Source organism: Thunnus albacares, chromosome 16, assembly GCF_914725855.1.
Source record: "Thunnus albacares chromosome 16, fThuAlb1.1, whole genome shotgun sequence".
Classification (NCBI taxonomy): domain Eukaryota; kingdom Metazoa; phylum Chordata; class Actinopteri; order Scombriformes; family Scombridae; genus Thunnus; species Thunnus albacares.
The window spans coordinates 9,872,565-9,895,273 of NC_058121.1; the positions used below are offsets into that span (position 1 = coordinate 9,872,565).

The following is a 22,709-nucleotide window of genomic DNA, read 5'->3' on the forward strand; positions in this document are numbered from 1 at the left end:
AAATATGGATTTCATATTTTGAAGTTGTTGTGCTTGTTGACCCTGATCACCACATGAACTTTATGTTCTGCACCATCGTTCACTGTCTATCTGCACATTAAGGAACATTTGGCAAACGCTTTTTTTTATGACTTGGGCCTAATTTTCATAGAACTGTAGCCGACACCCAGTTATGTCATTCAGTTATGAAAACACTGTACTAAACAGTTTTATTGCAGAAAATACAGCAATGCAGTTCAGAGGAGGAAACTGGTGTACTTCTCCTAAACTGAATTTCAGTTGATTGTGCTGCACATCAACCACATTATAGAAAAAAAGATGGATAGTCAAGTCAAGCCAAGTTTATATATATAGCCCATTATCGCAAATCACAAATTTGCCTCAGGGGGCTGTACAATCTGTACAGCCATACAACATCCTCTGACCTTAGACCTTTATTGTGAATAAGGAAAACCCCCTTAAAACTCTTTAACAGGGAGAAAAATAGAAGAGACCTCAGGAAGAGCAACAGAGGAGGATCCCACTCACAGCAAGGACAGACGTGCAATAGATGATGTGTGTAAAGAAAAGACCAAGAAAGACAAATTACAGACATACAGCATGGAAAACAGGATGACAAAATTATAAGGGCAGCTAACACATGTAATCAAATCAACAGGCAGGTACTAAACAAATCCCCAGATTAACCCAGTAATTTAAATCAAATTATTTGGATATCAAAATGAAGAGAAACATAAACAATATGGAAGACATTAGAACAACAGAACCAGATACCTCTGCTGATGTTTACAGTTCATTACTGGAGATTCTCATGACACCTACCATCGCATTCAGTATAACGAATTTGGTTGGTCCTCTCTGGCCCAGAGGCGCAATGAACACTCGTATCTTTTCATCCATAAAGCCCTTATTGGACATTTAACATCCTACATACAGCAATATCTATGCTGTATGACGATGGGACCCTACAGTACCAAACTTGTCGTACTAACTGTCTTATGCTTCGAGTCCTGTGGTTTAGCCTTGACTGTAGTTTTTGTGCACCAAACACATTGAATTATCTTCAACACATCCTCAAGATCGACATTCTTGGTAACTTTGGACATTTCAAGACTATGATCTCAAACCATTTCACCTCAGTCTGCAGTTGTTTTCACTGAATATTGTTCTCTTTTGATCTATTTAACTCTACGTATTTTGTTTTTAACTCTGTATCTCAGCATCATTGCAAATGAGGGAAACCTCAATGATTTTTGAGGCTTAATTAAAGGTTTGAATGAATGAACAGGTTAAGTTCATCTTTTCACTCCCAAAATATTTGCTATTATTGTTAAATAGCTTGAATTCACATGTACTGCAGGGTAAGCACACATTTTCTTCTAACATTTTTCTTTTTTCCCCCCTTTATTTAGTGCAAGATAATTGGTTAGATATGTGAACACAAATTGAGTGCAGGATAAGTGATTAACATCAAAATAAATATGACATGGGACAGTACAAACAAGAAAGGACCAGACAGTAACCCAAGAAAACAATAACATGGAGAATACATAAATAAATAAATACAAATACAAATTTAAATAGATAAATGAAATTTTGGGTTAATACTAGATGCACTAGGTGTGTGTGTGTGTGTGTGTGTGTGTGTGTGTGTGTGTGTGTGTGTGTGTGTGTGTGTGTGTGTATGTGTGTGTGTGTTTGTGTTAATGTGTAAGGATATAGAGGGAGGAACGAGAGGAAGGAAGGAGAGGAAGAAAGAAAAAAGAAAAAACAGGGGGAAAGTTGCAGTGTTGTTGTGGGGATCTCTGGTTAGGCATCACAGTGGAACCAGGATGAATCAGACAGACTCACCCTGGTTCCACCCTGGGACAGATTTTTATTATAATTATCATAAACTGTCCACTACACACACACACCATTTGGGTTCTGCCTTTCTCAGTGTGTGTGTTCATACATCTGTGTACGTAGTTGACTGTCGATAATGATTTAACAAAAAGAAAAATGTAAGAAAATCTGTGTATATGTGAATTCAATGGACTCCTGGCTGGTAGCACCCTAAAGTATTTTTAAGAGACTAAATATAAAGGCAACAAGTATTGCTTGTTCCTTCTTTAGTTTTACTTAAATGTTTAAAAACTTGTGTGATCCCTTGTGTTACTGTACTTGCCCCAACTGACTACTGTACATTGTAAAAATGTGTCTAGATGTGTCACTGAGTCCCTGTATCTCTATATCTCTATTAAATGTTACTATAGCTGTTAGGAGTGGCCAAATCTTAACAGATTAACTGTCCTTTGTTGTGTCTGAAATGCACTTGTTCTCTCTCTCTCCTCCAGATCTCCTTGGAATTCGTCCCGCTCCGAACAACGGGACCCACGGCAGTCTGAACCATCTCCTGAAGCATCCCGTCCACCTCCCCGTTCACCCAGCGCAGCTCTCCCATGATACCCCCTGCGAGGCCACTTCCCCCATTCCCGCTGACGACCTGCAGTGCACCTGTGGATCCCAAACCAAGGCAATGGTATGTCCGTCAGTTAATGAGGCAGTTGTTTTAGTTGTTAAAGTTAATGTTTGCTTCTCCAAGTCCTTCAGCAAGTTCAAAGCAGATAAGTTATTTTTTGATGCAAATGATAAATGTAGTGATTCCTTTAAAAAAGTACAAATACCCCAAAATATAGTTGTTTAGAAATATAATTTGCTACTAACAACATAACGAGCCATGTCAGTATCAGAATTTCCATCAACGTTTACAGACATTTAAGTTAATGACCTTAATAACCTCAGCGCAAAGGTTCATTAAAACTTACAAGAGAGTAGAGCTGCAATTATTAGTCCATTAATAGATTAGTGGCCAACTATTTTGGTGATCAAACAGTCATTTTGAGTAATTTTTAAGAAAAAATGCCAAAATTCTCAGATTCCAGTTTCTGAAATGTGAATATTTTCTGGTTTCTTTAGTCTTCTGTGATAGTAAACTGAATATCATGGGACGAAAGAAGACATTTGAAGATGAAGTCACCTTGGGCTTTTGGAGACAGTGATCAGAGTTTTTCACCGTTTTCTGACATTTTATACACCAAACAACTAATCGATTAATCGCGAAAATAGATTCAACAATGAATAATAATCAATCAATCAATGAAGATAATCATTAGCTGCAGCCCTACTTTACAGATCTTATCTTACAGATCTTAGATTGACATGCATGGTGACTGTGCAGTAGATACGCTGTAGCTTTTAACAGATTTAACATAAGCAGACTAACAAAAAAGTGTGCGTTTATTTTCAGGTGGAAGATATGAACAGACGTCTCATGACAACTAACGACAGTGAGTATCTTTTTGTTTTTCTTTGCATTATAAAGGTTTTCAGAGAGAAATATGAGATAAACTACAGTATTTGTGTACTTTACTGTACATCTGGAACTGTTTTTCATGGTTTTCGTGGTTCATATTCCGATTGAGAGAAATCATAATGTCAGAGCATACGTTGTATTTTTAGACATTTAATTTTAGCAGTGTGCTTCCAACTTTGTGGCAGCAGTTTGGGGAAGGCCCTTTCCTGTATCCACATGGAAACCTTATTGTCCAATATCAGTGTCTGACCTCACTGGTGTTGTTGTTGCAGAGTGGGAGTAAATTTCCTGCAGCCAAGTCTCAAAATCATGTGGGCTTTGAAATTAGATGTTCAACAAACACATACTTTTGATTAGATAGTGTACTTGAGAACTGACGTGAAGAAGCGTTTTTTTAATACTTTGATTTTTTTCCCTTTAGGTGTTAAAGCCAGCTTACGTCGCCTCCACCATCCTTTCGGCATCCCTTTAGTCGTCCAACCAGGCGCCACCTTTTGTCTGCTGCACCACTCGGACTACCTCAGCGGATACAGCAAAGACCGCCTCATGCCTCTCTGGGTGTCTTACACCATCCAGCCTCTGGTGAGTCCTCCGTTTGGAGCTGTCTTTCATCTCTAAACATAGCCTGTTCAGCTGAGTTGTCCCAGCTATATTTCTTCTGCGGTTAGGGTTTGGCTGGAGAATGTAAGAGGTTGTTTAGTATATGAATCTCTTCTCTAAGCAGCTGTTACTCATCTTTCGTGCTCATGTTGGCTCAAATACTTCTTGTCTTGTCTTATGCGGTTGAGATTTAGTGTAAATCATGACCTCAGATAGAGTGATACATTCCCAGGAGAGTTTACACTGTTCTGTCTAAATGATAGAGCAAGTGAGGATGTAGATTTGTTTTCAATCAAGCTTTATCCAAATACAGCACATTACAAGCCAGATATGGCTTCTGCTATATCCTCTGTATTCATTTGGACAAAGAATCATGCTTCAGATTGTTTTGTACAACTGACATGGCATACCATACAGCATTATGCTAAACCCACTTGTCTTCCCACAACAAACATACGTTTTACAGCTTGTCAAAGTTAATATCTCCATAAAGCTCACCTCAAGCTAGTTTTCCCACCAGAAAATCAATGAATCAATGAGAAATATGAGGCCACGCTGTTGATCTGCCCCCACAACAAGCTTGTATTACTATTCTTGTACAATATGTTTGAAACATATGTTCAGCCTTTGATACCACATTTCTGAGATCCATAATTTTTCCAAGTAATTTCCAACAAAGAGACACATATTTTGGCACTAATTATAGGGAAAGAATGATTTTTTAGAAGTAGAAGTAGAAGTTGATATTACATTAAGAAGCAGTGTGGCTCTGTGATGGAAATGTTCAGTTCACCACTTTGGTCCAGACTGAAATATTGAATGGCATGAATGTTTTGGGGTTTTTTTTATAAACATTCATACAGTAAGCCCTAGAAAATGAATCCTAATGACTTTAGTGATCCTCTGACTTCTTCTCTAGTGCCACCAGCAGATTTTAGATTTTAGGTTAAATGTCTCAAAAACTTTTGAATGGATTGTCATGAAATTTGTTACAGACATTCATGTTACACACAGGTTTTAATAACTTTCGTAATCCCTTCACTTTAAGGGCACATCTAGTGCCACCTTAAAAAAATTGTCCAATGTTTGTTGATGATAATATCTGAAAAACTCAACCCTCGGCTGTACTTTGTGCTTCCTGATAATAAGCAAATGTTACCATGCTAACATGCTAAACTAAGAACATGATAAACATTATACCTGCTTAGTCATTGTGAGCGTGTTGGCATGCTGTTGTTAGAATTTAGCTCAAAGCACTGCTGAGGCTAAGAACAGCCACACAGAATTATTAGCATGTCTTTAGACTCATAATCATGTTGTATGATTAGCTGACCTGCTTCGCGCTGAATTAAAGACTCTCTAAAATATGCTACGGGTTAGGACTTAATTAGTTATGTACTCTTTTGCAGGAAATGTCTTGGAAATTATTTGGAAATTACTGATAAATGTCAAGTGTCAAAGTGTCAAAATTTGTCCAGTTTATTCCAAAAACCTGACATTTTTCTCTAACAAGGGAGTGAGATGAGATTATTTATTTTTGCTCTCGCTGACCCATATACACAAGCAAAGCAAAACCAAGCCAAGTGATCTTACACAACACTCAGAGTGCAGGCCTGGAGTCCCAACACTGTCCACCACTGACTGATCCTCTCTTTCAGACCTCAGTGCGACTCCTGGACCCAGATTTGGAGGCATGTGTTCGTGCTGATGTACGCATCCCACCGTCCTCCAGCCAGCTGTGCCGGCGCTACATTGACGACCCACTTCTGTCCTATGGCCTGCTGCATCCCCCCAGTGAGTGTGTGTGTGTGGGGGGGTGGGGTCACAGCTCGTCGACCCCAGCTGGGTGTTGAATTCAAGTTGAAGTGTTATAGAGCCACATTCTCATGTAAAAATGCACCTGTGCTTTTTGGACTGCAATAGTAAAGAGTGTCCCATCCCCCCCGATTCTATTATTAATGAAATTCTGGTTTCAGGTGCAGACAGCTCACCACAAAGGGAAGTGACAAACTTACAGAGTGAAGTAAAAGTGAGCTGAGAAACCCACAGAATTAGGCTTTTTATCTGGCATATGGTTCAGATAAAGTGATCACACTGTGATTTTACCTGATTTTAATGATTTTACCTCTTTGCATTTCGCTCCACTGACATGTTAAGTTTAGTTTCAGCCGGTAAATCTCTATTCTCTACATGCAATTTGTGTTTTAATCCACATCCATATGGCTCACACACTCTCTTTTCCCCTGTCTCTTATTCTCTGTCTATAGATCTGAGTGCCAACGGACCTGACACAGACTCTCTAATCACAAGCAACATGGCACCAATGTTCCCTGCATTTAAAAGCAAGTAGTCTTGGAAAGATTTATTGGTTTGTGGATTTCTAGCTTCACCCACATCTGGAATGGAAATGGTAATCGTGGTATTGCATAAATTAAAAAAAACTCACTCCAGAGTTGTCGGAAGAGTTAATTTGCCATCTGAACGAGAGCTCTTAAACTGAATGAGAGGTGACTAAATCAATTAACCAGTGAGCTGAAGAGATACTCTGGGTCATGACTAGACATGATGTCATGCACTGTTTTGTTAAATTGTGAAGCACTCAAGTTTTTAGAGCACCCTGGTTACTGCGCATGCCACAACTGCAACGTCTCTGGCTAAATGGCAGTGAGGGACCTTTGTTGCATGTCATACCCATCTCTCTCTGCCCTTGTTTCCTGTCTGCCTCTTCACTGCTCACTGTTCAATAAAGGCAAAAATGCCAAAAAATATAATCTTTAAGAAAAAAAACTCAAGTTTTCCGAGAGCAGGTATTGTGGTTTGCCATTTTTATTTCTCAATTATACTTTTCAAACCTGAATTTCCTAAAGCAGGCTATACTTTAGCCCATTTGGTTCTTAAATATACATAACAAGAGTCCAAAGATCTAACCGCTGAAATTACATGGCACTACTGTACTTTAATTTAGTGAAGCTCTCTCTGTAAAGCACAATTAAAGGTTTAGTGAGAGGAACTTTCCCAGAGTTAATCCTCATGCCATCCTAGCCGTTCTCTGCACAATCACATTTACTTTGAAGTTGGTTTAGTTTGTAATCTGACTGCGCTGATTCACCAGAGTGTGCTCTAATGAACACATTAGATGGGACTATTTATAAAATCATTGGAAACTGGAATGGGATGAATGTTGGTTCACTCCCTTAGTTTTTGTTCTTTTGCTAGGATTACCAGGATGCATGGCAGAATCACCTGTGTCATATGTGAAAGCATTGTGGTCAACGTGATGAAATAATCTCATGCTGTGGTCTGCAGGAGCGTAAAGATGAGCCATGTTTTAGTTCAAACTTGTCCATTGTGTTGGGTGATTACTGTTTGGAGAAACTGAGCATGTCAGACAGCACAGCTCTGCACAGGTTTTGACTGGGGCCACCCACGCTATGAATGAAAACTCTCTCACTAGTATGAGATCCCATTCAGATGAAACACCACCAAATACTGGAGTTTGTGTATGTTGGAGGCCTAAATATTAATCAGCTAACCAATGCTGCCCCCTGCTGGCTCATTACTGTGTTGAGCATTATGAAGGGAGGCCAGTCAGTTAGTTTATTGACTTAAATATCACAATACAAACATATAAAATCACTTAACATGATCAAATAAAAACACCAGGTCAAAACATTATAAACATGCATACACAATACAAATCTGTCAACAAATAAATGATTGATGATGATGTGTTATATCAAAGGTTTTTGTATGTTCTCGAACCGCAGATGTTTGGGCACATTTCCATGACGTCCTGCTTCCAAAATATTCACAACAGCTGAACGGAGTTAACATCATGAGTGGGCCAATATTCGATGAAAATGCTGATGGAAACGTTGATGCATTCCAAACAGTATCGACGTAAGTTAAACACACATTCAGACACCAGGCGGCAGATTTCTTTATATGATAATATAATCATAATATTTATGATTTATTTTGTAAACGCAAACCAACAATTACTGGCCTTTTAACAGTGCTTAGTCCAAGAAAGATTTGACATGAAAAATACGGGTTAGAGAAGAATGAAGAATATCTTCATTGCTCTTTAGGAATAAATTGTGGTTAAAAGTGAAACTTGCTCTTGGGTTTCAGCTACCCATGAAGACTTCTGAGGCCTCCTAAAATACAGTTCTAAAGACTTAAATGAAACCATTAGCTGCTCATTTTATCTGCTATGTCATCTTTCATCAGGGAAAATGTTTGATAAACTACAACCTCGGTTTTCATCTCATTTTGTGTCTATGGATTTAGACCTTGAGAACTGTAACTTGCATGAAAAAGCACAAAAAGCACAAAACCTGAGGGTAGATTTTGTTAAATATTTGCCCTGTTGAAGGTCTAATGACCAGCTTGGCTTTTGGATTGAACAGAGAACCTTCCTTTTTCAAGAATTTATGGTTTTAGACTTCTTGCACACCAGCGTTGTGTAATTATTGCAGTGAACTTCCCCATAGTGATCATTTTTTATGTACGAATGAAACTCATTTATGCCATTATGTACTGTTTTAAGTATAGTATTAATGCAGCATTTACACACCCCAAACTGATTAATTTCACACTAAAGGTAAATTTTATTAAGAGATTTCTAGAAATGAGACCACAGTTTGTTAAACTCTCAGATCTCATGTCTTCCCAGAAACGTGGCTCCTACCCCGACACATTTCTTTGTGATCCTGACCAGCTGTAAGAACTCGACCTTCAGCCCTGTTAACTGCGAGGGTCCTCTGCAGGCCAAGTCCTTCATCCTGCCCAACAGGCCTGACCACACAGAGAGCTGTTCCGTGAGTTACACCGCTGTCTCCTTTCTGGCAGTCTACTGTGGGAACCTGCTGATGCATTGTATAATGGAAAATATGGTCAAAGCAGTGCATTTAAAATAGATCTGACATTGATACATCTTTCTGGTTCTTCTTTCCTTCTCTCTCTCTCTCTCTATTTCTGTTTCTCTGCAGACTGGGGCAGACTTGACATGGGTGGAGGATTGGCTGCAGTTTCACACTGCCCGCGTCCGAGACATCGAGCTTCTGACCGGACTCAGTTTCTACCACAACAGGTTATCAGTGGAAGAGACGCTACAGCTCAAGACTTTTTTACATACTGTTTAAAATTAGAGACATTATCCAATGAAAAAAGGAAGCCATATCGGTCTGCTTTACAGGCCTCTGTCCATGTGGACACACAGTTAACCTGCTGTCAGTGGGTTTAATGGGTGCCTCACTTATAAAAGTTTCCTGTGTTCAGACCAAATTTATCCCAACATTAAGTTCCATCCAGTTTTGTTTTTGTTTTGTTTTTTTTGTAATGTCTCATTCCAAAACTAATTTTATAATAATTAATTGTGTGAAAGCCATATATTTGTTTTTGATTGTGTTTTTAAGAGATAAAGTCATTTTTTTATAAATGAGGCTCCAGATCTCAGAACCAAAGACGCCGTCACATCTGCTGAGTGGCTCCGAAGCTTCAGACGGGCACATGGGACAGGAACAATATAAAAAGGGAAAAGAAAACATTTATTGACGGAGGAAGAAGAATGTATTTTTATCGCAAAGGCTTGTATTGGCAGGGGCATTTCAGGAAACTCATCTCAATGTGGAAACAGTCGTGTCTGCTGTTTGCTGAGGCGGGAGTCTTTCCACACATCTGGAGCATTGGCTGTAGCAGCTGGAATGAACACCAAATGTGAGAATTTAAGAAAAAAAAAAGTTTTACTCCACAAAAAGAAATTGTTAATATAATAATTCAAGGTTTCACCTGCCATATGTTGTCGCTGTATGTCCATGGTTGTTATTTTTGTATTTTCAGCGCCAGTGTTGTTTTTGGTATTTTGTACATTTTGGTCAATTAAATTTTTTGACATAGTTTTTAGATTTTTGAGTGCATGTGTGTGTCTGTGTGTGTGTCTTTTGTGTGTCTTTTGTGTGTGTGTGTGTGTGTGTGTGTGTGTGTGTGTGTGTGTCTGTGTGTGTGTGTGTGTGTGTGCGTGGCTGAAATTCTTTTTGGGATCAACACACTCCTTGTTCAGTCTTTGATCTTTCTTCTTCACTGTCTGGAAGTTGAAGATGTGCAAGTAATTTGCAGGGGAAAAAAAGAAAGGTTCAACCATTTCCATTATGTACAGCTTTTTAAGAGTATTGTCAGAAATGGCAGCTATGGACAAATACACAATTTCATATAAAAACTCTTCCACACTGACATTGTGACTTGCATCTTTTGTTCCTAACCTATCACACTGTGCTGCCCCCAATCTGGGTGTAAGAGCACAGCATTACACTCAAAGAAAAGGAAATCATTCAGGCGAGAACATAATGTGAGACAGAACCAGCAGCTGCTCTCTCAGCCTTCTACAGGTTGCAACAGTGTGTATGTGAACATAAAAGGAAAGGAAACTGACTTCTGTACATTTCTCTCGGTGTATAAAATCAGCCACTTCCTCAGGTTGACCACTCTTGCCATGAGCTTGAAGGTAAGATCTTGCAACTTTCTGCTCTGCACCTCATAACTGTGCTGTGACCTAATTCTCATGTCACAAAGCTGAGTTTGCTTCCCTTTTTGACTGGATTGTCATGTTATTTATTTATTTTTTTTTTTTTTTTGGCTTAGTGTCAAAATTTTGTCTCTGCTGACATTTAGCAATATAGAATGTTTAGCAACAGAGAGTTTAGCAATTTACAGCACGCAGTAATTTTTTTCTAATCCACAATTCACATTTCAGTCATGCAAAGGGAAAATGTGGTTACTGCTGCTGTTAAGTGTATGTTAGGTTTGCAAATGCAGCAATTGAGCTCTGCATGTGTCTCATAGAGCAGTACATTGAAAGTGAAACATAGTAGCAGCAGACACTCAAGCTTCCATTTTAGTCACAAATGAAATTTTTTTTTTTTTAGCCGGCATGACGTATTTTAAGTTATTGTAAAGAACTGCATGGACTGTGTGAGCTGTCGAAAACTTCTTGGAAACCCATTGCATGGTTTTAAAAATACACAAATGTGGGGGGTTGTGTGACCTAAGCAGGTTTTGAAAGAACAGGTCATTCTTTCTAAAATAAAAGAGCCACAGTTTCTGTGTCAGAGCTTGTGGTGTGCTAGCATGACCATAACAGTGAGTGAGTTTTTTATTTGGAATAAGTCTGTGGTGATCAGTCTGGCTGTCAGCACAGTCATGCTGCCAGAACTGGCTTGAGGTATGCAGTCGTTCACACAGGTCTTCCAGGAAACTCTGCAACATGTCAGAGACCCTGTGATTGGTTTGGTCTCTTCTCACAGCACTCAGATGCTATTTGGGTTTCAGTATCTTACTGTCACTGCTGTGGTGGGCTGATACAGGCTCCCACCCTCTCTTCTCGGATATTAACTCACAGTCATCTCTGACCACACACATCCTGAATGATAATGGTCCTCTGCATAGTAGAGGTGCGTGAGAAATGAGTGTACCTTTTGTTGACGTGATGATAAACATGCCACGTACAAGCAATGTCTTCCAATCAAACTGTCAAACTGAGAGCCGGATGAGGTGTCAGATCACATGAGAAGCATGAAGAAATGTCCCCCGCATTTTTAAAACTTTCTCTAGTACCATATTTTTCATCATGTCTCATTGTTATTTACAACTTGAGAAAATCCCTTTAGGCATGGCACACGTCAGCAGAGGACAGATAACATCTGTGTCCTTCTGTGAGCCATGAAGCCTAATTACATCTGACGCTGATTGTTTTCTCTGGGTTGCTGGCAGCTCTGGATAGTAACAAGGACAGACTCTTATCTAGCAACACAGGCTGGCATCCAGCTGTTCAACAGGCCACTTCCTCTTTGCTCCCCATGCTTCACTTGTCTACTGTCTGGTTCCAAATTGAGATGTGCACTATTTTGGGAATGGGATGAATGAGAAGTCAATGGACATTTTAGGAAATATGTTTCTGGATCTGAATGTTATTGGAGTTAGATGAGAATCAATACCATTCTCATATCTGCACAGTAAACATGAAGCTCCAACCAGCAGCTTAGCTTTAGCATAAAGACTGGAAACAGGGGGAAACAGCTAGCCTGGCTCTGACCAAAGGTGATAAAAATCCATCAACAACTCTAACTGTGTGTTCAGCTGCACAGTTTCATATTTAGCAAATGTGAGCGTGGTATTGATCTTCTCTTGTAACTCTGCAAGAAAGCAAATAAACCTATTCCCCAAAAATGTCAAAAAATCCTTCAAAATGAAGCATTTAAGACTATATTTGCATCCTAAAAACAGATCTTTAGATAATGACTTTCATTTTAAAATGATTTTTAGCTGTTTGAATAAAAAGAAACACCTGCATAAAAAAAGGAAAGAGAAACTAGAACACAGACGCACATCAGCCATCAATAATGCAAGGGTTGGCATTTGGTTTGTTTTGCAGCCCTGCTATCAGTGAAGCATCACTGCTCCTCCCGAGGCTGAGGAAGCAGTTTGCCCGAAGAGGAGTTGAATACTGGAGGGAAAAAAGCCTTGTGACACTGATAAACAGAAGAATGAGGATATGAGTACTCTAGGAGGAGCTGTGGGCAAAGAAATAATGATTAGGAGCTGCAAATATTGCCCAAATGCAATAAAATATGAGTTTGTTGTTGTGCTGCAGGCTGACTAACCATCTGCGTCATCAGGTAGCAGACTTGTAGTTCTTCACTTGCCCACAGAGAAAAGAATATTTAAAAGGGTATTTCCATAGTTGTTGGGGTAGACAGTGAAGTTTAATCATCCAAGTGGAAACAGTACAAGCAGTTATATCTATTCAGGAAGTCTGTATCCGGCTCTGACGCGGATGGAGACTCCGTGGAGATCACAGTCAGGAGAAGGGATATCCTAGCAGCATGAAGAATAACCTTTACCATCTATTTTTTTTACTCCTTGAGCTCCAGGAGACTAAATAGAGGAGGGCTGAGGCTGCTCAGGTTCAGTAAGGGGGTGGGATAAAGAAGAAAGGGGGAGGAGACAGGAACGAAAAGAAGGCACTGACACAGAGAGGAGGACAGAGAGAAGAGGACCAGTGAGGCTGACAGAAGATCAGAGACAGTCGTTCAAAGATGGATTTAAGTTTGCTTCAGACACTGGAGAGAGAAAGAGTCCTGGAGGTTCTTCGGAGAGACAAACTGCTGCGTACAATAGAAGAGGACAGGATAAGGTGAGTCATTTTTGCTCATATGTTCTCTCACAAAGTCCTTTCAGGGAAATTCTTCTGACTGATTCTGATTCTTCTGACAGGCTGAAGTACCTTCTCTCATTGATCAACATAAGCAACCAATAATGTCAAAAGAAAACAATCATATTGTCAAGAAATATGATTTTGTGCTATTTTTTGTATCCCTGTCCTTTTTTGTATCTCCTGTCCTCTGGTATATTTCATAATCTGGAAATCAAATTGTAAAGATATATAGATATATATTTTCTCTTTTTCTTTCTACAAGGATGTTTAAAACTGACATTTTAGTGAAAATAGGTTTTAAACTTCAGTTTTCTTTTTGACAGTGGCAATTAAAGGTGTCTGTAATTCTTTCCATCTTCTCCCATCTCAGGAGGATGAGATATGAGCTCCAGGAACTTCGAAGGAAGGGCGCAAAGAGTTTTGCCCGACAGTATGGCGAGCGGACGTGTGCACGCTGCCAGAGGCCGCTGGGAAAGTTCTGGAACTCAGGTGCAGTCTGCCGTGGCTGCAGCCACCGAATCTGCAGAAAATGTCGTGTGGGCATGGGAGCGACAGACTGGAAGTGCACGGTCTGCCACGCCTACAGGTAGAGAGATAACCACTGGCTTGATGTAAAGAGAACTGAAATATTTCATTCAATGATGCTCAAATCAGAGCAAAGTGATTGTTTACTGTAAGCACTTGAGGTTATCAACAAGGTTGGTGGCTACTACCAGTCACTTTCTGTACTGTAGTTGTTACTTTTACTTTTGAGATTACTTTCACTTTTTTGACTCTGTACAGAAACTAGACTGAGATCATTTCTCTCAATTGTTGTATTGCACCTTTAAATGCCCTTTAATCTTGTCCGTGTTGGAGCAAATATACTTCTATTAGACCAGCAGAAAAATGGAATTAAAATTTAAAAAATGTAAAAAAACAAACTGTATAATATCAGTCAAATCTGTCATAAAAATAAAACTCAAGCTTCAGAAAAAATAGGCATCAAAAAGGTTCACATAACCTTAAAATAATGTATGGAGTCATATATTACCGTAACTGTGCAACTTCTTCTTTTTCAGTTTGCTTCCTATGTAGTAAGAGTGCCTTTACAGTGGTTTTTTTTTTCTTCACAGGGAGATGAAGATCAGGTCTGGAGAGTGGTTCTTGGAGGAGAAGGCAAAGAAATTTACACTCACTGCAGGTTTGTTTACAATACTCCAACTATACATACTATATACACACACACAATTGGTTTCTTTTTTTAAAATGTACTCTTATTTATTATTGATACTCCCTTGATATCAACGAGTTCAGCTACACTGGTCGATAAATTATGGATGACAAGAATATTTGTTTAATCTGTTTTCTTTACATGGGCATGAAAACTTAACTCACACTAAATTAATAATAAATAAATAAATTACAATAAATTAAACTTATTATACACTAAATTACTCAATGTTACCGTTATACAGTGCAGTAAAGCATTATCCCAATAACCAGAATTGTAATATTTAACTTTAGACTGTCACAGGAAAGTCTTATTTCCTGTGACTTTCCTTGTGACGCCATAATCTACGTCGATAATGGTGGTATTATCAATGTAGATAATGGTGGCATTATCAGTGTAGATAATGGTGTCATTATCAATGTAGACAGGTTGTCCTGACAGAGTGAACTCCACTCATCTTGTTTTATTCTCTTCAAACAGTTTCACACTTGTAGTGCCATGTGTCTTTCATTAACTTTGTGTGCTTTGCAGACAAATATGAGACAGTTGGGGAGAAACTATTAAAGACCTACAGTGTGCTGAGGTATGATGAATATTCACATTCACGTGTGGCTTTTTGGTGTTTGAAATGAAATGTTTGAATATAAAGACACAAAGTAACATGTTTTTCTTATATTTTTCACAGTCATATATCAGTTGTGCCACCCACTCCTCCACCTCACTTGGATCATCAGTTTCTGAGCAGATCTGGGGTAATTAGAACTTAATTCCACCATTATTTTACAGAAAAATGTAAATTGTATGTACTGAGTACTAATAATTGTGTGTTTTGATCCACAGAATTTGAAACACTCAAAACCTTTTACCAAATCAATGGAAGATCTGATGGTTTCTTTCACAAGTCATATTAAAAGTAAGTTGATGTGTCATCCGTTATAAATGGTCAAATAAATAAAGGGGAATTCTGCAAGTTGAATTACTCAACACAACATGCACACGAAATTGATCACATCAAGTCTTGGCAATGTATGTCTTAGTCAGGAACTGTCACCTCCGAATGAAGTGAATCACTTCCTCTAGATTCTGTCAAAACATAATCTGATCTCCGCCTTCAAAGAACTCAATATACATGCAACCACAAAGGATATCAAAAACCCCTCTGATCTCATTATACCAACTGCCATGTCAGAAGTTGCATAAGGTGATAATAATAATAATAAACTTTATTTATATAACCCTTCTCTTAACAATGTTACAAAGAGCTTCACAAAAAGAAAAAAATACAATAAAACAAAAATAATACAATAGATGAATAAAATGAAATAAATTAAAATTCACACAGAGATAAAAGCTTTTTTTTTTCTTTTTTATTTTAAATGTTTTAAGAAGAGATTTAAAGGCAGTGATAGATTTAGCAAACCTAATGTCAGCAGGCAAGTTCCAGAGTTTGGGTGCCTGGACTGCAAAAGCCAGATCACCAGTCGTCACCAGTTAGGTTCTTGGAACAACCAGAAAGCCACTATCAGCAGATCTAAGAGGGTGCCGAGGCTCATAAGGGGTTAGTTGAGCTTTGATATAATTAGGGGCCTGGTCATGTAAAGCCTTGAAAGTCAATAATAAAATTTTTAATTCAATGCAAAAATGAAAGGGAAGCCAATGCAGGGAGGCCAGAATTGTAGCTATATGGTTTTGTTTTCTTGAACTGGTGATAATTGTAGCATCAGTATTTTGAACCAATTGAAGGCGACAGAGGAAAGCCTGAGTAATACCTGTGTAGAGGGCATTACAGAAAAAATAAAGGCATAAACAACCCCATGTAAATCCTCAAAGGATAAGAAGTATCTAATTTTTGAAATTAAGTTGAAATAAACATGACTGAACAACCTTCTTTACTTGGTCATCAAAACAAAGGCCAGAATCAAATAAAACACCCTTTTCTTGCAGTTGGCTTAATGTTATGTGATAGGCCTCCAAGATTGCAGACTGTCCAACTGAAAGAATTGGGTGTGGCAAACAAGCTAATTTCCATTTGATCATTGTTAAGTTTGAGGAAGTTTTGAGAAGGTAGGCGGCAAGTTGGGTTAGGCTGCTGTGATTAGTAGATTGTAATGGGACATATAACTGGGTGTCGTCAGCATTACAATGGTACTGTACATTATGTTTATTAATAACCTGACCCAAGGGCAGCATATAAATGAAGAACAGTAATGGACCCAAGATTGAACCTTGAGGAACGCCATGAGTGAACTCAGAAACAGAAGATGGGGAATTTCCAACAACAGAAAAGGTTCTACACAGAAAGGAGTTTCAAGACGGTGTAAGAAGAAGTGGTCTACTGTAACAAAGGCCACACTCAAGTCTAGCTGGACCAGAATGGAGCTTTAACCTTTATCTGCAGCAAGGAGTTACTCATTTGTCACCTTAACTAAGGCTGTCTCAGTACTGTGTAGAGCTCTAAAACCAGACTGATAGTTATCAAAAAAATATGTTAACAATCATATAAACAATCAGTTGAGAGGCAATAACTTTCTCCAACACTTTAGATTTAAAGATATTTTAGAAAGGCGAGAGAGAGAGAGAGAGGCAGATATAGTTGAGAGAAGTAGCCAAGGCATCAGGGCACTGTTGCTGCATAAAAGAGTTCAAGGTTAAGGTATTGGACAAAAGCTTCACAGAATTTACTGGCAGAATCAGCATTAAGAACACATAACAGGACAATTGCACAAAGCCTACCAGTGGGAGGAGATGAAAGAACATTAAAAAACAATAGCCTTGTGATCTGAGAGATAAACGTCAACAAGATTCAGATTTATGGGGAGAAAACCACTAGTGAGGACCAGATCTAAAGTATGGCCTGTAGAATGTTTGGCATCTTTAACAATTTGGTTGAAACTAAAAGACTCAATAAGATCCGGGAAATCACAGGAAAGAGGGTTAGAAGGACAACATACATGGATATTGCAATCAAGGATGAACCGTCATCATATTTGGGTATAAACAAGAGAGAAGCTCAGAAAATTCATGAATAAAACTATTTAGCTTAGGAGGTCTGTATAAAAGTATACAAAGCAGAGGAACTGAACCAGGAATTTAAACAAAAACTTAAAACTTCAAAAGAGTTAAAAGAACCAAAAGACAGAGAAAAGCGCTTTAAACTATTTCTATGGATGACAGCAGTGCATGGGCTCAGTAAGCAACATGCCTGTATGCATTACAAAAAAAAAACCCTCACACAGTGTTTTGAGCTATGTGAACATTTGTCCAGGCTCTGGACAAATCACACGCTACTCTTTGTGTTTTAACTTTTTTCTGAGATTTGGAGTGTCTGACTTCTCTTTTCTCAATGCAGAGATTTCCACGTCTCAGAATGATGTGCGAGGTGACCTGCTGAAAGTCGACAACAACAGCAGAAGAGTGTCATGTTTTACCTTTACCACCCAAAAGAGCCTGTCTGACACTGACATCAACAAATCTAGCAATGTAAGTTGGCTGCAACAGTGCATACTACATTTAGTAGGGCAACAGAACGCACTGAACTCTAGATGCACAGTCTTAGAAATGCCACCTTAAGTGCTTAAAGTTGAGATAGAAAAGAAACGACAAAATCTAATTTTCAGTCCAATTTCTGAGTCCATCTTTACCGACAATGTCTAGACAAGTTCTGCCAATTGCGACAGACAATACAATTTGTGGTGATGAGATCTTTGAACAGGACAATTAAAGTGGCATGAGGTAATCTAAGACCTTTACCGGACCCTACTGGCGTTAAGTAGGAACAACAACCTTAAATCTCAAATTGTGGGTTGTTTTTTGTTTTTTTGTTCCACAACAAATGCCAGCACCTGGTTCAGAGGTAATGTGTAGTTGGTGGTATTATTTATCAAACTGATCATATCCCTTTTGATAGATCATGCTACCAGTCTATATATAAAAAATCCTTCTTCTTTTCAGCTCTGCAAAGGCCCAAGTCTTCCAAACCTGTTCAAGAGAAGCAAAGACAGTGACCAGGAAGGCTCCTCCACGGGGGCTGAAGAAGAAACTTCCTTCGGTTCTGAGTACTCTGGAGGAAACAGAGTAAGTAGAAAAAATATATTGACAAGCAAACATCCTGTGGCAGTTGATATATCAGATTTTAGATAGTCATCAGTTCAGCGTTTTAGCTCATAAATGTGAAATCCCCTTTTTCTTTGTTTTGCTTTACTTCTACTGATTGAAGCTACAGCTTGTGTTTTGCTTCCTCAGGGCAGTAACAGTAGCATCAACACAGACTGTGGTCTCTTCGAGGGCATTGCTGTGGCAGGAGAGCTACAGCTAGCTCTGGCCTATAACACAAACAGCTCCTGTCTGGAGATCACAGTTGGTGCCTGCAGAAATCTCACCAATGGAGACACCAAGAGGAGCAAGTGTCACCCGTGAGGATAATATAATACAATATAACACTCTGCAGAATGTATGAGCATATTTTGTTGCATGAGTCTCAATGAAAACCACATCCTGTATCATTAATTCCAGATATGTCAAACTCTACGTGCTACCAGAAAAGAGCAACAAACTGAAGACGACAGTCAAGAGAAACACCACAGATCCACTTTATAATGAGGTTTTACAGGTAAAAAGAGAAAACTTTCAACTTCAGCTACTTGAATTAGTCAATTTGGTGTTGCATCATGCTTGACTTGGTCAGATTTAATTCAGTTTCTTGCCTTGATTTTCACAGCATCACATAGAGCGCCATCTGCTGTTTGGAAAGAGACTGCAGGCATCTGTGTGGCATTCAGGAACCCTAAAAAGGAAGGTGTTTCTCGGCGAGGTCCTCATCCCACTAGACGGCTGGAGATTTGAGGATAAGGCCTCCCAGTGCTTCAACTGGTACCCACTGTGTCCAAAGGTAAACCAGAGCAGATACTCAGCTGTAATATTATCAAGATGAGAGAAGAAAAACACTTTAAGTTTTGATGCTTGAAGGATTGTTTTGTTTTGAAGCCACATGTGTCTTATTTATTTTCTTTGTCTCTCTTGTTTTTCTGTCTCTCCAGCAGGCCCAGAGTCCAGAGGGGGGCGCTGTGGAGCAGGATGGAGGAGAAGTGGTCAGAGTGAAGTTCAGCTCCATCAACCAGGGTGAGCTCCTGCAGCTCAGCTCCCTTAAATATCTGCCAGAAAGAGAGACACATCTTTCTGTTCGCTAGAGAATTTAATTATATTAACTTAATTTAATAAATAATCTAATGTCGTATCTGCATTTTCATTCAACTAAACTTTCGGTGGTTATCCTTAAAGTCCCCCTCCACTCAAAAGTATGTTTTCCATATATATCACAACTGTGATGTGAAAACTTGAAGCCTCCAGTGCACATACTGTACACTGAAAAATTACTTGACAGTGAAGTAGGAGACATCTTGTGTCCAGCTTTTATTTTTTTGTAATCGCAAATATTTGCATAATCATAGATTCTGGATTTTAATAAGGTAGAAAGGGTTAGATGTCATAATAAGAATTTCTAATCAGGTAATTGATACAAATATTCAAAGCAGAGTATTCCTGGATGCCTTAAAACATGCCTGGAGAGAATCTTTAAATTTGCACCAAAAGCTTGAAAATGGATGATTTAGCATTTGTTGTTATACACAAAAACACTACATAATGTCAGCTTTTGGAGAGAAATGAAAGCAGCTATGTGTTTAATTTGCTTTTTTTTTTTTTTTTTGAAATGTTTTTTTTTTTTTTTTTTTTAATTCTGACCCTTACTGTCTAAAACCAGAATGGGGAATCATTCAACTGAAAATAAAGTACAGTTATCACTAAAGGCTACTTTTTATTGTCTGTTCAGAGAGTTGTGGGTTGTGTTGGAAAGCCCACTGAGACATTGTAGTAGTAGTATTGTAGTCTGTGATATTGGGCTTCACAACTAAACTTGACTTGAGTTGCAAGGTTTTCATCCACCTATAATGTTATTAATTGTATTATTAATATCAACTATTAATATTAATTAGATAACAAAATAAGTCATATTAATAAGAATTTGAGCTCATAATATATATCATATCTTAAAAAACTAAATAAATTATAGAATAGAATTATAATTATAAGAGTCTCATTACCTCCAGTGTCATTATGGTAGATTATACTGTATTTACTGTTGTGCTTATCTTGTGGTTAAAATGTGCTATAGATGTGCTACAACAATTCAAATGCAGGCCCACTTATTCAATATGAAAATAGTAAATTAAAGCCCCACATTATAAATGATACTTTTACAATGAGTTGAAAGCAGGGATTAAAAGGGATAAAAACACCATATTTCAGCAGTCATCATCCTGAGGTTCTTTTATTCCAGCACTAGAGGTCAGAAGAATCTCTCTTTTGGACACGACCATGACCATCATGTTGTCTTGCGCCTCTCAGGGGTTAACACTCAGCCACATGGCAATGATCAACTAACTGTCCTTATCATAGGTGCCAAACACCTTCCCATTAATGCAAACACTAGTTAGAACACCTGCGTCAGAGTGTAAATACTCCTCATTGTGGGCTGCGTGTCTCTTTGTGTGTGCATTTCAGTGCCTGCAGGCCTGCGAGGTGTGTTATGTGTGTTCTGGTGTGTGTTTGTGAATGCATTAAAAGTGTAAGTGTTTAATAGGCATGCTGGTATGTTTATACAGCTATTTGTGTGTTGTGTTTAGGTGTCTGACTCTGGGAGAAGGCAGAGAGCTCGTCCAGATGACGCCCACTTCTGAGGGTGAGAATGGAGAATTTGGATGGATCTCTGAACTTGGAGCTGTGGGACCAAGGCCTCTCTTGGCTGTCTGAGGGACCCCTGTTGGGAGAGGCTTGAATGGACCTCAGTAACAGCAGAGATTTTCCACATATTAAATAATAAATTCTCTAGGAACTCATTACACACAATTTTATGTTAATAAGCCCAATGTAAACATTTAATAAATGGTTTATAGCATGCTAGTTGTAGGCAGATATACGAACATTTTTAAGTGATTATCAATGTATCTGTCAACAACTACAACTCATGCTGTGAAGCATTTGGAGCAATGAATTCATGATTGACAATGTAACACAGTTGTAATCATATGAATCGTGTCCACCTATTGTATATGAACATGAAATATGTACATGTATTTATTTATTTTATTTGTTAATTATATTGATTTTATTTATAAATAAAGTATGTATTTGTAAATTCTTCTCCCTCCATCCACTCCATTTGCTAATGAAAGCCATGACATGCAGCTGAAAGCTCTGGGATAAATCTAGTAACTGGACCTTGAATGAAGAATTCTTGCATTATCAGATTTTTTTTGACTCAGCTGTCTGCTGAGCCTGAAAATACTGGTGGGGGTCAACCAAAATAGTAAGGTTGCAGGACCTGAAAACCACAACAAAGAACTGAAAGCTCTGTAGACCTGAGAGGAATCACAGTTGGGTGATAACTATCTGTGGATTTGTCACAACAAGCAGTACCTTTCACATAACATGCAGTCATTTGATCTATTGTTAATATAAAACTACTGATTATTGCAGTTTTAATTTACTATTTCCTCAGTCAAGAATGAAACCTGAAATGTCATGTTTTTATGAGTTTTATATACATTTACAAACAGTTTTAAAATGTGTCTGTGAATAATTATATGTGTACATGTATATATAAGTACATGCATATAAACAGTTAAATGTTTTATTACTAAGGATTTATTATTGTGTGTACATCATTAAACATGATATACAGCTATACTGTGTTATCAATCATTCATTAACTGTTCATGCACTGTTATGAATGCTTCATAGTGTATTTGTTGAGAAATACATCAAAAAGCATTTAAAAGTCCTTATATCAGCTTACAACCACATTATAGTGTATTATACAATTTATTAAGTGTCTATAGAAACGTTAAATATAGGGGGGTTTGAGGAAATGCTTTACTGGTCCAGTTTTAACATAGAATAGATGTCACTCTACTGCATTCAAGGCATCTTTCAAATTCAATTTCCTCTTTAAAGTGATGATCAATCAGAGGAGTCAAGCAGATAAACATCCATGCAAATGAAATTACTGGAATAGACACTGGGATAATATTTCTCACAAATGACATTTGGAGCCACACCCGCCACAGGAAGCGGTTGAAGTTATTTCACAGGCATTTAGGGGCAGGCGGGCAGACTCTTCAGCATGTTCCTTCTGTACAATGAGGCCTTTCTTGTCTCCGTCTTAGCAGCGTGTGAAAGACATGCTCAGTCTCTGGTTTCACAGCTCCATGAAGAAAAAGAAGAAGAAGAAGAAGAAGAAAACACGTTCCTTTAGCAGGAGCGGTGATGTC

General features: G+C 38.4%; 2 protein-coding genes across 3 annotated transcripts in view; both read left to right on the forward strand.

The window, feature by feature from the left end:
- enpp1 (ectonucleotide pyrophosphatase/phosphodiesterase 1) overlaps positions 1-10,189 on the forward strand; it is a 33,628-nt gene extending 23,439 nt beyond the window's left edge. The window contains exons 16-23 of the mRNA XM_044377116.1: positions 2,337-2,521; positions 3,290-3,329; positions 3,777-3,937; positions 5,614-5,749; positions 6,223-6,297; positions 7,723-7,855; positions 8,634-8,778; positions 8,950-10,189. Of these exons, the coding sequence (XP_044233051.1) occupies positions 2,337-2,521; positions 3,290-3,329; positions 3,777-3,937; positions 5,614-5,749; positions 6,223-6,297; positions 7,723-7,855; positions 8,634-8,778; positions 8,950-9,102 (1,028 nt within the window). The 3' untranslated portion in view covers positions 9,103-10,189. The remainder of the gene's footprint in view (positions 1-2,336; positions 2,522-3,289; positions 3,330-3,776; positions 3,938-5,613; positions 5,750-6,222; positions 6,298-7,722; positions 7,856-8,633; positions 8,779-8,949) is intronic.
- A 97-nt stretch (positions 10,190-10,286) lies between these two features.
- sytl3 (synaptotagmin-like 3) lies at positions 10,287-22,016 on the forward strand. Of its 2 annotated transcripts, none has more exons than XM_044377118.1 (14): positions 10,287-10,460; positions 12,387-13,148; positions 13,540-13,755; positions 14,285-14,352; positions 14,914-14,965; positions 15,068-15,134; positions 15,223-15,295; positions 17,732-17,862; positions 18,334-18,456; positions 18,625-18,794; positions 18,895-18,991; positions 19,100-19,270; positions 19,422-19,500; positions 21,063-22,016. In XM_044377118.1, the coding sequence occupies exons 2-14, from the start codon at positions 13,051-13,053 to the stop codon at positions 21,068-21,070; spliced, it is 1,353 nt and encodes a 450-aa protein (XP_044233053.1). In that variant the 5' UTR covers positions 10,287-10,460; positions 12,387-13,050; the 3' UTR covers positions 21,071-22,016. The 2 variants fall into 2 exon arrangements, with proteins under 2 accessions (XP_044233053.1, XP_044233052.1); XM_044377117.1 differs by having other exon boundaries at positions 10,312-10,460; positions 19,419-19,500; positions 21,063-22,015.
- Positions 22,017-22,709: the final 693 nt, after the last annotated feature.

Excerpts from the sequence above, each read along its gene's own strand:
- sytl3 (XM_044377117.1), top strand. The coding sequence starts at position 13,051 with ATGGATTTAAGTTTGCTTCAGACACTGGAGAGAGAAAGAGTCCTGGAG. Across the intron at positions 15,296-17,731 it reads TTTCACAAGTCATATTAAAA|AGATTTCCACGTCTCAGAAT; the intron begins GTAAGTTGATGT and ends TTCTCAATGCAG. Across the intron at positions 18,992-19,099 it reads TTTATAATGAGGTTTTACAG|CATCACATAGAGCGCCATCT; the intron begins GTAAAAAGAGAA and ends TGATTTTCACAG.